The 13081-nt window shown below is 64.0% G+C and overlaps 1 protein-coding gene and 1 long non-coding RNA gene across 2 annotated transcripts; both read right to left on the reverse strand.

Moving 5' to 3' along the window:
• Positions 1–358: 358 nt before the first annotated feature.
• On the reverse strand, positions 359–1130 carry LOC136793704 (uncharacterized). Its single transcript, XR_010839319.1, has 2 exons — positions 1051–1130; positions 359–729 (listed from the first exon to the last, which is right to left on the reverse strand). It is a non-coding gene; the product is annotated as an uncharacterized lncRNA (long non-coding RNA).
• Positions 1131–5489: 4359 nt separating this feature from the next.
• Positions 5490–9182, reverse strand: INHBB (inhibin subunit beta B). The gene is made up of 2 exons (XM_059054922.2): positions 8732–9182; positions 5490–6311 (listed from the first exon to the last, which is right to left on the reverse strand). The coding sequence occupies exons 1-2, from the start codon at positions 9180–9182 to the stop codon at positions 5536–5538; spliced, it is 1227 nt and encodes a 408-aa protein (XP_058910905.1). The 3' UTR covers positions 5490–5535.
• Positions 9183–13081: the final 3899 nt, after the last annotated feature.

The raw sequence follows: 13081 nt of genomic DNA on the forward strand, positions 1-13081 counted from the left end.
ACTGAAAGCCAAGAAGACCCTCAGCCCCAGCCTCTCCTCTCCTCCAGGGAGGCCCCAGAACAGCCATGCCCCTCCCCACCCCGTCCCCCTCCTCCTGGTTAACTCGGTGGCTATGAGTGATTTTGGAAACAACTCTTGGGAGCAACTCTCAGCTCTGCCACTTATGAGCTGTGCCACCTTCAGTGCATGGCTTTCTCAGACTTAACTTTCTCATCCATAAAATGGGGATAATGATACCTATTCCCCATCCACCCCTGGGCTGTTGTGACGACTAAACTGAGACAATGCATGAATAAGAGCAAGCACCCAGAAATGTTTGTTGAGTGACTAAAGGAGTGACCAGATAGTGCCATTCTACTTTTTTTAAAATATAAATTTATTTATTTATTGGCTGCGTTGGGTCTTCGTTGCTGTGTGTGGGCTTTCTCTAGTTGTGGCGAGTGGGGGCTGCTCTTGGTTGCAGTGCACGGGCTTCTCATTGTGGTGGCTTCTTTTGTTGCGGAGCACGGGCTCTAGGCGCACAGGCTTCAGTAGTCGCAGCACGCGGGCTCAGTAGTTGTGGCACGCAGGCTCAGTAGTTGTGGCGCACGGGCTTAGTTGCTCCGCGGTATGTGGGATCTTCCTGAACCAGGGCTCGAACCCGTGTCCCCTGCATCGGCAGCCGGATGCTTAACCGCTGCGCCGCCAGGGAAGTCCCCATTCTACTTCCAAAGTGCTCCGGCTTTGGGGCTGCAGGGACATCACAGTGACGCCCCCCCCACCCGGCACTGCACGGCTGGGCAGGGCAGCGGGGCTGTGAAAACACACTGAGGGCGAACACGTGGGCCACAGAAGTGGTGCCTGCACCCACGCCTGCCCCAGCGCCTGTCCGGCAAGGGGGAGATCTAGCCCAGATTTAAAAATATAACAAACCCCATCACCGTGTACAACTGGCCAGGGGCATCAGTTTTGGACGAGGAAGAAAATGAAAATGGCAAGAAACACACACGGACAACCGAGCAACCACACCCCGCAATCACAGTCTCACATCCCACAGGGTCTCACACTCACCCAGCCACACGACCCCAGACCCGGGCAAGCTCGCGCGCCGCCCACCGTGCACGGCCGCGGACACAGCCTCACACCCGCCACGGCTCAGCAGACAGGCCGACGCACGTCCAGTCGCAGAGCCGCACGTCACGCAGCCTCCCCCGCAGCCCGTCCCCACCCCCACGCTGACGGGCACCCGCGCACTGCTCACCCCCAGGCCTCGCGTGGCAGGCCCGGCCCTCCGGCAAAGCCCACAGGTAATCTGCCGCTGGCTCCAAACGCCCCTGAAAGCCCAACGACCGGGGCCTCTGGCCACAGGCAGGGTGTTTTGTTCCGGCTTCTTTGCCTACAAAGGCACACCTTCCCCAGCCTGCAGCCGTCTCCGCGGCTTGGCGACAGCCCGTGCCCTCCCCGCCCCCTCCCGCCCCCTCAGGAGGCCCAGGAGGGGAGCCTGCCAGGCCCCTTGGGGGGTCCCCAGCAAGGGTTCCCACAGGGCTTTGCCGGGGGAGTGGTGTGGGGCCAGCCCGGGCTCCAGGTGGGCCAGGGGCCCGCCTGGTGCAGCAGCAGGGAGCCGCAGCCCCCGCGGGCGGCCACAGCATCATGTCCAGGGGGCCGGGAGAGGGGCAGGTGCAGGGCAGCCCTGGAGGCCTGCTTCCCGGGCCCTCTGTCTGCCCGTCTGGGAAATGGGGAGGCGCGACTGGAGGGAACAGTGTGGGTCCCCTCGCCCCGCCGATCCCAGCCTCAGACTCCACTGGGTTGCTGAGGGCTCGAGGCATGTCCGAAGGTCAGCCAAGGGCGAGTCCAGCGCGTGGAAAGAGCTGAGGCGGGTGGGGCCGGCAGCTCTGGCTCCGGCTGGCCCGGCCTCACGCACGGCCCTGTGAGCCGCTAACGGCCTGGTGGCCTGAAGAAGGAAGGGAGGGACAGAGGGGACGCAAGCAGGAGGGACGCCTCTGGGGGGAGGTGGGACCCTGGGCCTGGCCCCCTGGGAAGAGGAGGAGGGAGAGAATGTGGGGAAAAGCCAACGGGGGCGGGGGGAGAAAGAACGGAGAGCCAAGGACCACAGAAGCACAGGGAGGAAGTGAGCGGCCCTGCCGGGGAGGAGGCCCAGCCCTGGGACGGGGATGCCCGTCCTCGGGGGTACGGCGCATGCCACCCGCCATCGCCCCGGCAGCGGGCAGCTGCGGGGCTCACCCCTCGGGGCACAGACCAGCGCCCGGCAGCAGGGCACCACTCGGGGACCACGTCTGCCGGCCGCTGGCCTCCCACCTCGGAGTCCCAGGCCCTTCCGGGGCCCCCGCGGGACGCGTGGGCCACCCTGTGACCCAGGAGGGCGCCTGCAGATCCTCAGCATCCAAAGAGCAGAGGCCCCTGGTGACTGCAGCCAAGCCTCCTGGGCCGGGGACAGCCGCATGGTGACTTTCATACCCTAGCACGTCCAGGCCAGGCCTGTCTTTGCGAAATTTTCTTCTTTGCCCCCATTAACTTTTATGCCATCTCAAGACATCACAGATGAACAAATGCTCCCCTCAGACGAAAGCCTGGCAGGGTGGCAGCTCTCTTGGCCGGGCAAAGACTAGAAAAAGACAGAGGCCAGAGGCTGCGTCCTGCCCCTAGCCGGCCATGTGAATCGAGGTGGCCCTCCAGCTGCCCAGAGCTCCCTCAGTTTCCCAGTTGTTGGCTTAATGGGGTTAGATAACCCCTAAGGTCCCACTTGTTCACATGTCCTGAGATTTCTGGGAAGACCACGTGTGACCCCCAAACCACACGCTGGAGCCCCTCTGGCCCCGTAGGGCCTCTGATGAAGCAAGGCCTCAGCCCTGCGGTCCTGCCAGGGGAAAGGGTGGACCAGCTGTGGCACCTGGACTCAAATGCCCAGGGTGCCTGTCCCGTCTGTGTGACCTCAGGTAAGCCCCGAACCTCTCTGAGCCTCAGATTCCAAACTCTGGGAAATGCCATTTCCCACAAAGGCGTGATGATACAAGGGTGGCCTGATAACAGCATCCGGTGGGTATCTCCAGGCATCCCTGCAACTGCAGGTGGCCCGGTGTCACTACTACCACCACCACCACCACCTACGACCAGTTAAAACCCCCACAGGAGAGGACACCTGGCATCCTCGGGGCCTTGTTTTCTGGCTTCCACCCCAAGACAGTAACCTTTTCTGGGTCGCAGTCACCTCTGTTAGTAAACGGGGACGGGCATGGGGTCAGGCGGGCTTCAACCTCCCAGGTTTCCCATTTGCTCCCAGGAAAAGGGCTTAACCGGCACTTTCCAACGGTACTAGACGCGGCCTCGGTGCAGCACGATCAGGCTTGGGACCAGAAGAGTAAACAAATGTGTAATTCATGAATTTGCTAATTGTCCTCCGTTTGGATCTCCTGCCACTTTTCCTAGACTCTCTGCGTGACATCCGAGCTCGTGGCAAGGACTGAGAGAATGCCGGGAGCAGCCCAGGGAGGTAACTGGCATCAAAGCCGTACACCTGGACTCACTCTCCCCCCCGCAGCTGCCCCCTCGAGCCCAGAGCCCACCACCCCAGACACCACACAAGGCAGGAAGCCCGTGGCACTCCATCTTTTATTTTCTTCAACTGTACACAAATGTAGAATACTTTAACAGCAAGTCTACGGGAAAATTGTTTGGTTTTAAATTATTATGAAACAGAACCTAAGGGGAGCTTTATTAAATAAACACAAAGATGGGGATTTAAGGATACACACCTGCATCCTACCATCGTCTTTTTTACTCTACCTTCTGGGTGTGTAAGGATAGAAAAGACACATCAAACTGAATAAACAAAATCCATTTATACCCTGAAACACTGGCAGGCCACTCAAGGGATTGTTCGGAGCATCCACCTCGTATAAGATGGCCTCACCATCTAATAAAAATTAAAACTGATCTGTTGGCCTCTTTGGTTCCAAAATTACGTATAATACATTTAACTGTATTTTTTTTTTTTGCTGCTATAAAAATAACTTCTTTTTCAAATGGCAGTTTCTGACTAATCATGCAACTAAATCAGTGCAAACATTAAAAGCAATCATTCGCTTAAAAAAGAAGCAAAGGATTTCATTTCAAGTATAAAAAAATATAAAAAGAGTCATACGAGTCCAGTTTCGTCTAGTATGGGTCAACCCTTTAAATTGCATAGTTCACGTGGCACTTGGACCTCTGGGGGTGAGCGAGCTCAGGGCTCCACCAAGGGCCACTTCAGGACACGCGGAAAAGCAAGGGCTGTATCATGTGCGTTCAGGCGGGCGTGCAAGCGCTAGGAGGTGCGGGCGGGCGGGCGGGTGGACAAAGCAGGCGGGGGCCACATCTGTGGCCGGCGCTGGTGGCCAGCGCCCACGTGGGCCACTTCTGCAAAGCAGCTGAAAGCCTCCCCCGTTTCCCCAAGACCAGTTAAACTGCTGTGCTCCCTCGGCCCCTGCTGAGGGGGCAACCACCACCCCCCCACCCCCAGCATTTCCAGAATGCCTTCACCCCACCGTTCCCTCCTCCTAAGAGCTCACCCCACTTTCCTAAGAGTCATTTCCACTCCTCCCCAACCAGTCCTAGAGGAATCTCCCCAGGGAAGGGCACAGATTGCAACTTTTTTTTTCCACTTGGAACAATTCAGGTTTTTAACTTAAAAGGTCAGACCTGGTAGGAAAGTCCCTTTTCAATTGTACAACCGGAACGAATGACCATTCAACTGCTAGTGATCAGTTAAAGCATCAAATTAAGATCCTTCTCCTCTCCCTCCCTCCCTCCCCACCCACCCACCCACCCCCCAAAACACACACACACACACACACACACACACACACAGAAGTCAAGCCAGGGACCCAAGCAACAGTCAAACGGTCACTGCCACGGCCCCACCGTCTCCGGCAGGTGATGTCCTTTCTGGGCCTCCTTCCCTCTCCAAGGGTGGGAAAGGATGGGGGCTGCCCTGGTCCCCGCAGCAGGAGGGATCCCAGGCCGGGGGACGAAGCCCACGCATCGGTCGGAGCCAAGAGACGCGGAGGCACGGCGGGCCTTGCACCGGCAAAAGGGGACACGCGGCCACGGCCCACGGCCCGCTCCCCACCTCCGCCTCTGCGGGGCTCCCCAGCCCTCCGCCCCGCCCCCTACCCTGTGTCTCTGTCTTTGTGCTCTTCTGTGTGCTTGGGAGGCGCGACTCAAGAGTGGCCAGGCCAGCTGGTGGGCATGGTGGCCGCTCACCCCCGTCTCCGGGTGACCGGCGTTTGGGGCTGAGCTGCCCTTCGTCACCGCATCCGTTTGCTGCCCTCGCGGAGGCTGCCGCGTGGGTGGCTGCGCGCGGCCACGTGCGCGCGCGCTGTCGAGCCGGCCGCGTCCGCCGAGGGCCCTCCGCCTCTGCTTTTGGCCGACGGCCAGATGAAGAAGCAGGGAAACATCCCAGGCCGCCCCCAGGCACCTCCCGGGCAGCCCAGCAGCAGCACCACGCCCCCCGAGCCGCGCGCGGCGCGCCCCCGCCGCGGGGCCGCGTGAGCCCCGCCCTCAGGCACAGCCGCACTCCTCCACGATCATGTTCGGCACGTCCCGCTTGACGATGTTGTACTCGTCGTCGAAGTAGAGCATGGACATGGTGCTCAGCTTGGTGGGGATGCAGCAGGAGCTCGCGGCGCCCGGGTTCAGCCCCCGCACGCGGTACTGGTTCACCACGGCCGTGTGGAAGGACGAGGCCGAGCCGGGCACCCCCGCCAGGTAGGCCGGGCAGCTGCCCTCGCAGTAGTTCCCGTAGTAGCCGGCGGGCGCTATGATCCAGTCGTCCCAGCCGATGAGGCGGAAGTCGATGAAGAACTGCTGCCGGCAGCACAGGCTGCTCCGGCCGTCGCACTCCAGGCCCCGCTTGCGGATGCGGTGCCGGCTGTCGCCCAGCCGCGCCTGCACCACCACGAAGGGCCGGTGCGACTCCTCGCCCGGCTGCACGAACACGGGCGCCACGGCCAGCTCCCGGCAGCCGTCGCACTGCACGTCCAGGCTGAGCCGCCGCTCGCCCCGCGTGAACAGCGCCTGGATGGGCTCGGTGAGCGGGAAGGTGTGCCAGCCGCTGCGCTTGAGGTCCACGCGCTTCTCCACCGCAGCCCAGCGCTCGCCGGGGCCCTGCTCCGGGAAGTACACCTTGACCCGCACCTTCCGCCGGCCGCCCTTCTCCAGCACGCAGGGCAGCAGCTTCAGGTAGAGCCACAGGCTGGCCTGCACCACGAACAGGTTCTGGCTGCCCTCGTCGGAGATGAAGAAGTACAGGCGGACCCGGGAGGAGGCCAGGCCATCTGCGGAGAAGCGGGAGAGCAGGCCAAGTTAGATCAAGGAGAACGTGAGGCGCCGGGAAACGGGGACTCCGCCGGCCACGCCGCTGGCCGGTCCTGCCCAGAAATACCTCTCCTGGGGCCCTGGCCTCTGACGGTAACCCGGGAGAGGCGGGCAAAATCATTTCCCGTCTAGACACCCAGACCAGGTTGGAGTCGGAGGGTCCGGGCCTAGAGAACCCGGCCTCACCTCTCCCAGGCCAGGGTTCCCAGGAGACAGGCTGTCAGAACTCAAAGCTCAACAGAGGAACTTGTCAGGAGGCCAAGATCTTAACAAGTTGTTACGGGTATCTGTGAAATCTGAAAAACAAAACCAGGATCTCGCTGAGGATTGGGGGGTGGGTTGTTCTAGCAGAGTTTGGGTTCTTTTTTTTTTTTTTGGTTAACTTAGGGCATTGCAAAATCCAGCTGAGCCACCTACTGCCTCTTTGCAGTGTTTACCTAAGCACGATCTGATCCAACCCCCAGTGGAACCTCCACCGCAAACAAGCCAGCTCTGCTCAGATTTCTGACACAGGAACGTGTGCGTTGCAGGCTGCAAAGTGCAGCCCTCGTTTCCTAGCAGCTCCAAGGGACAGGACACTGGGCCCTGAAACTTGAGGCCCACCCCTTTCACAAGACCCTGGCTCCCCGTGAATGGCACGTTCGAAATCTCCACGGATAAGGAGAACTGGCTTGTTAGTTTTCTCAATAATTCAGCTCAAGCAGAAGTGAGGCCATGCCAACCAAGAGAGGACTCCTCTCTCATCCTACATTTCAGTGACCCTTCTCTCTGACAGTCTCTACATTTTTTTTTTTTTTTTTTGCAGGAAGAACAAATAAGGCAACTGTGTGGCCTCCGCTGGTTTTATCAAACCTCCTACCACTGCCCCCCTCCCAGCCCCCTCCTCAGGCCCCGCCTGGCTCCTCTAATAACAGACATCTGACTTTGAAATGGGGGGAAAGTGCAGCCTTAAAAGCTGGTCTTGGACGAGCTGCCTGTGACCTGAATCTGTTATTTATAAGTCAAAGAGCTGGCTCCGTGAAACGGACCAGAAATATAACAGCCCCCGCTGTCATTTTGTGCCACCGGGACCAAAAGGCCTCCTCGACCTTCCAGAATCACATTTCTACTCTGGGCCCCAAAGCACCGTTTAATCCAAGCTCTCTAATTGCATGTCCAGCTTTCCCTGACTCTGTCGGACAGCTAAAACAGCAACGCGTTTCTTTCTAAGCACAAACCAGCCCTGATTGTCTCTGCTTTGCTCCACACCCGGCCATGCAAAACTTTTCATCCCTTTTCATCCCCAGGAGGCACCAGCACAGTCTGCCCGCTGCCTTGGGGGGGGGGGGGCGGGGGGAGGGCATTTGCACAATTGCCACCACCACCACCCCCCCAAGGCTCCCTGCCCACCCCGCCCTGCCCAGGGCTCCCCCTGCGACCTTCTCTGCAGTCCCCTGGGCACAAATGGGGCTGAGCTCCAGGCACAAAAGCCACCGGGCTCATTCAAGTCCTGAAAAGGACAGCGGAGCCGAAAGCACTTGCAGCATTTCAGCACGAGCACATTTTACTCCTTCTTTTAAAGTTGGAAAGGTATTTTTCCTTGCTTGATTTTTACATTTAGACAGTGGTCGAAATTTGCAATCCAGGGCCGGGGGAAAATTCCAGAAAGGACTCCGACCCTTTGTTAACTACGAACTCTACTGGCTCTAAGGCCAAGGAGCTGCCGCCGCTGCCAGGCGAGCCGAGAGGCACGGGGCTGCCCCCGAGCCGAGCCACAGTCTTTCTTTGCGTAAATGATGGGACCTGTTGAGAAGCCTGCCTTCCGCCAGACTCCAGTGCCCACACAATCGGAAGAGAGGTTGCCTAGCTCTCCCCAGCGAGGCTTCAGCAATCCTGGCAAGCCCACACCACCCGACGATGGAAGCGGCCCCAGGGGCCTCTCACGCAGGCACACACACACACACACACACACACACACACACACACACACTCCTCCGGCCCACGGATATCAACAAGCACACACATCTCCATCCACACTGCTAAGCCTACACTCCGATCGTGGGAAACAAAAACATTAAGCCATCACCGAGCGAACGCCCGCGGAGCCAGGGCCGCACGCATCGGCCGGGAGGGGGGCGCGCGCCCGGAGGAGCTGGGGCCCGTTTCGGAGAGCAGGGGTGGAGGGCAGAGCGCTCCGCGGCGGGGGCAGGGCAGCGGGAGGGGGTTGCTGCCAGCGGGAAGAGGACGACAACCGGGACGGAGCGCACAGGGCCCGAGGCGAGCGGGCTGGGCCGGGAGTCCGGGCTTCCCCCAGGGCGCGCTGGCTGCGGCGGCGGCGGCGGCCAAGAGCCGCGAGAAGGGGGTGGAGGAGGAGCGAGGGCCGCTCGCGGGGCCGACCCACCTGTCTCCGCGAAGCTGATGATCTCGGAGACGCGCTCCTGGCCGTCGGCGCCCGGGCTGGCGTGGCCGTCGAGGTGCGGGATCTCCACCCGGCCGTCCTCGCGCACCTTGCCCGCGTGCAGCTTCCGCAGGGCCGTGACCATGGCGGCCTTGGGCACGGCGTGTGTGATGTTGGGCCGGCCCCGCATCTGCAGGCGGCTCAAGATGTGCCGCTTCACCGCCTCCAGGAAGTCGCCGTCCACCCGGCCCAGCTCCTCTGGCCGCCGGAAGCCGCCGCACGACGTGCAGGTGTCCTGCGAGCCGCCAGGAGCTCCGGGCGGCGGGGGCGGCGGCGGCGGCGCGGCGGGCGACGGCGGGGGCGTGGGCGAGCCCCAGGCCTCGGGCCCCAGCCAGCCGGCCGCCAGCAGCAAAAGGCAGGCAGCCCCCAGCGCCCGAGCGGGCAGCCCGTCCATGGTGCGCCGCTGGCGACGAGGGCGCCCGCCGCGAGGCGAGCCGAGCCGAGCGCAGGGCCGGGCTCCGGGCTCCCGGCGCGCCGCCCCGCCCCGCCCCCGCCCGCGCCCGCGCCCGCGCCCGCCCGGGCCTCCGCCCGCCCGCCCGCCGGGAGGGCCGCCGCCGGCTCACAGGGGGAGGGGGCCGGCCGGGCCGCAGGGGTTCCCGCGCGGCGGGGAAGGGGCGCCGCGGGGGCCGGAGGGGCGCGCGGGGCTAGGCGGGGGCCGGAGGGTCACTGGCGCACGGGCGTCTCGGGGCGCCTGGGCATCCGCAGCCTTCTCCCCATCCTCTCCGCGTCGGGGCCCCGCAGCCCCTGCTCGGGTGAAGCGAAAGCGGCGGCAGCGGCGGCCCGGTCGCCGGGCGGGGAAGGTGGCGAAAGGGTCGGTCGACGCAACTTGGCCGAGACGGAAGCGAAGGCGCCCGGGCCCCCGGAGCGGGGATGCCGCGGCTTGGCGCGGCGCTGCAGCGGGCGCTGCGGCGGGGCCCCGCGCTCGCACCTGAGCGCCTCGCCCTCGCGCCGAGGAAGGGCCGCCGGCGGGCGGGCGGCGGAGCGGGGCGAGCGCGGCGACGGGAGCGCCGGGGAGCACGGGCCCGCTCAGAGGCGGCGCGGAGCCCCGGGCCGCGGGCCCTGCTGCAGTTCTCCCTGCGCGTCACACGGCAAAGTTGTCTCCGGGCTCCCCGGGCGCCGCATCCACCGGCGGGCGGGCCGGCCGCTGCGCGCTCCGCCGGGGCCTCTGCTCCGCCCGCCTCCCTCCGCCCGCGTGCGCGGGCCGGCGGGCCGGCAGGGCGCGGGGCGCCGGGCGGGAAGGCGAGGCGGCGGCGGGCCCTCTTCGCCCCGGTCTCTTCTGGCTGCGCGGCGGCGGCGGCGGCGATGCGGGCTCGAGCGCCTAAAAGTCTCGCCGCGTCCCCGGCGCGGGCGTCCTCGCTGGCTCTCCCGCCGGCAGACGCCGCAGGGCGGAGAGAGCGGGCGGGTGGCGGCCGCGTCCCCGCGCCCGATCGGCCGCGACAGAGTGCGGACCCGCCAAGCAGGAGTTCTTCGCTTTGCTCTCTTCTTTTACTCTCCTCGTTTTTTCTCCCAAGGGGGAAAAAAAGCCGCACAATCTCCGTATGTGCGCGCGCGTTGAGATAGACGTTGGCAGAAAAAAAAAGGGGGGGGGGGAGTCTCGCCCTGGCCGTGCGGGAGGAGACTGTCCGCGCCTCCCCGCTCCGCTTCCCGGGGCCGGGGAGGGGGGGGACAGGGGGATGGGGATCTGTTGAGGCGGGTGCCGCCCGCTCCCCCGCCCACCCCCGCTTCCCTCCGCTCCCTTCCTCTGCCTTCGGGAGCAGGAGGGGCGAGCCGGGCCTCTCCCCTCCCCCCTGCCCCCCGCGAGGCCGGGCCACTTCTGCGGTCTCGAAACTTTCTCACCACGTGGGCGCCCCGGACCCCCGCCCAGCTGGGCGGCTGGCGGCTCCGACGGGCTCCCGGCCCAGGGTCCCGGCGCCCTCCTCCTGCCCGCGGCCACGCAGGCCCTGCCCCCGGCCCGGCCGCCGCCCTCCGCGCCCGGGAGAGGCACCTCTCGCCGCCGCCGCCGGCCCGGGCCTGCCCGGAGTGCTCCCTCAGGGGCCGCGGCGAGGCGGGGCGAGGCGGCCTCGGGCGCCGCGGGCTGGCTCCGCCGGTGGATGTCGCTCCCGGGCTGCAGTGCCCGAGCCGAGCGCCCCGGGCCGCCGAGGCGTGGGCCCCGCGGTCTGGAAGGGCCTGGCCGGCCGCTGCCTCTGCCGGCGGCGCGCCCCGAGGAGCTCCTCGACTGCGGGGGTCCCCGGCCTCGCCGCCAACAGGCCTCCGAGCTCCGGGCTTGGCAGGCTGGCGAGGTCTCCAGCGCCACTGCGGCCGCCACCCCGCAACTGGAAAACCTTGGCTGCAGGCAGACCCGGGTCCCGGTCGAGGCTCAGCCAAGGCCAGCTTTGCAGGGGTGACCGTGCGTAGGGTCTTCACATCCTAGTCCCTCCCGCCGCATCCGTACCTGGGGCGCAGCAACGCCTCGCATCACACGGGCCGGTGGGGAGCCCCAGAGGAGGCGACCGGGCCGGGCTCCTCCCAGCACTCAGTAAATTGTGATGCCAAGGCCACCATTCTCAGGCCGCCAGACAAGAGGTGCTGTCAGTGGGCACCGAGTCCCAGCCGCGTCCAGAACCCCAAATGCAACCCGTTCTTTCTGTGCCCTCCTCGCGCCCCTGCCTGGGTGTGGAACCGCAGGACGGTGCTCCCGGGGCGCAGCGGGAACACGGCCCTGCCCCCTCCCCTCAGTGGCCCAGACACCCACCCACCGTGGCCGCGCTCCATAACAATGGGACTGCGCGGAGGTATTTCAGCGTTCTTAGCATGTTGGCGAGCCCAGGACGCCCGAGGTGGACCTCGGCCTGCAGCTCAGGGATCCCCGCAGCCCCCGCGGCCCCTCATCCCAAGCTTCTCTGGCCAGCCCGCCGCTGGGGCGCTCAGCCCGGTCCGCAGCCTCGCCGAGGCCCGCAAGTCTGGAGGCCGAGCGCCCCCTCCCTCCCGATCCGAGGAAGCGACCGGAGGTGCGCAGGGCTGCTCCGGAGGTGCGAAAGGGGGGCTGGTCTGGCTTTACCAACCCAAAGTGGGAAGCAGGGGCCCAGCAGGGGCCCCGAAAGGGCAGCCCTTTGGCTCCTTAGGGCCTTCTCCAGACCCCAGTCCTCTGCCAGTCCCAAACCCACAGCACCCCGTGCCCTCGGGTCTCCACCTCTCGCCCTGTCCCAAAGCCTGCTACCCTTGGGCAGAAAGGAGATGCTTCTGCCTCCTGCGCAGCCTAGGCCACCACCTTCCGAACGCGGCCAGACCCACCTTTATGATTTTCCTTGCGTCTTCCACTGGGCGCACATGCTGTGGTCTTCTGGCTCTTTCCATCATCACAGCCCCCAACCTACTTGGCAAACTCATGCTCAGTCTTCAAGACGCAGCCCAATCTCTTCTCCTTGGTGAAGCCCGTCATGGCCTTCCGGTGCCCTGACTAGCCATTGGCCTGGTTTGGCCTCTCAGCCCAGTGCCTGGCTGTTACCTCTTCACCGGTCTGTCTCCCGTGTGGGGCCTCAGGCTCTGGTGGACAAGGACCAGGCCTCTGTCTGATGCCAGACCCGGCAGACAATCAGGGGAGCTTACTGGACGAAAGTTTGGTCGGTCGATTGATTGGGAGAATTCATTAGGCCACTGAAGGATTTCACACCCCTGCTCCCCAGCACAAGCTCGCAGTAGCGTTCCTTGCCTGCTGGGTTGCAATCCTTCTTATTGTGAGTTCCACCTGGGCTGGACAGACCTGGGGGGAGAAGGGAGGGCGCCACACCTTTGGGAAGGTACAGCATCCTGTCCATCGCCCTGGCGCTGGGAAGACACAAAAGGCACCGTGCCCTTGCTGGTAGGAGGAGGTTGCGAGGAGGGTCCACATCTTGCTCCCCTGATGGAGGGGCCCTCTGCCCCGCTGCCAGGTCATCTGCTGGGAGGGAACTGGGTCAAGCGGTAGTCAGAGACCATCTGCTCGAGAAGCTGGGATTATCCCGCCCTCTGCTGAGGCCCCAGCCCGCAGGAGCCAAGGGTGTAAATTGAGTTCTTCCAGATCACCTTGTGCTTTGCCGGGGGGGGGGGAAGCCCCCCCATCCCCTACTGAGAGGCAAGGACCTTTTCCTGTTGCTGCAAAGCTTCATTTAGCACTGGACTCCATTCTCCCTTAGATTGAGGGCGACCTCAGCCCTCAATCTGAGCCAGGGAAGTGACTGCGCCTGTCAGTTTTTTGCGTTGTTTGTTTTGTTTTGTTTTGTTTTTGGCTGCGTTGGGTCCCCGTTGCTGCGAGCGGGGGCCACTCTTCGTTGCGGT

Source organism: Kogia breviceps, chromosome 2, assembly GCF_026419965.1.
Source record: "Kogia breviceps isolate mKogBre1 chromosome 2, mKogBre1 haplotype 1, whole genome shotgun sequence".
NCBI lineage: Eukaryota > Metazoa > Chordata > Mammalia > Artiodactyla > Physeteridae > Kogia > Kogia breviceps.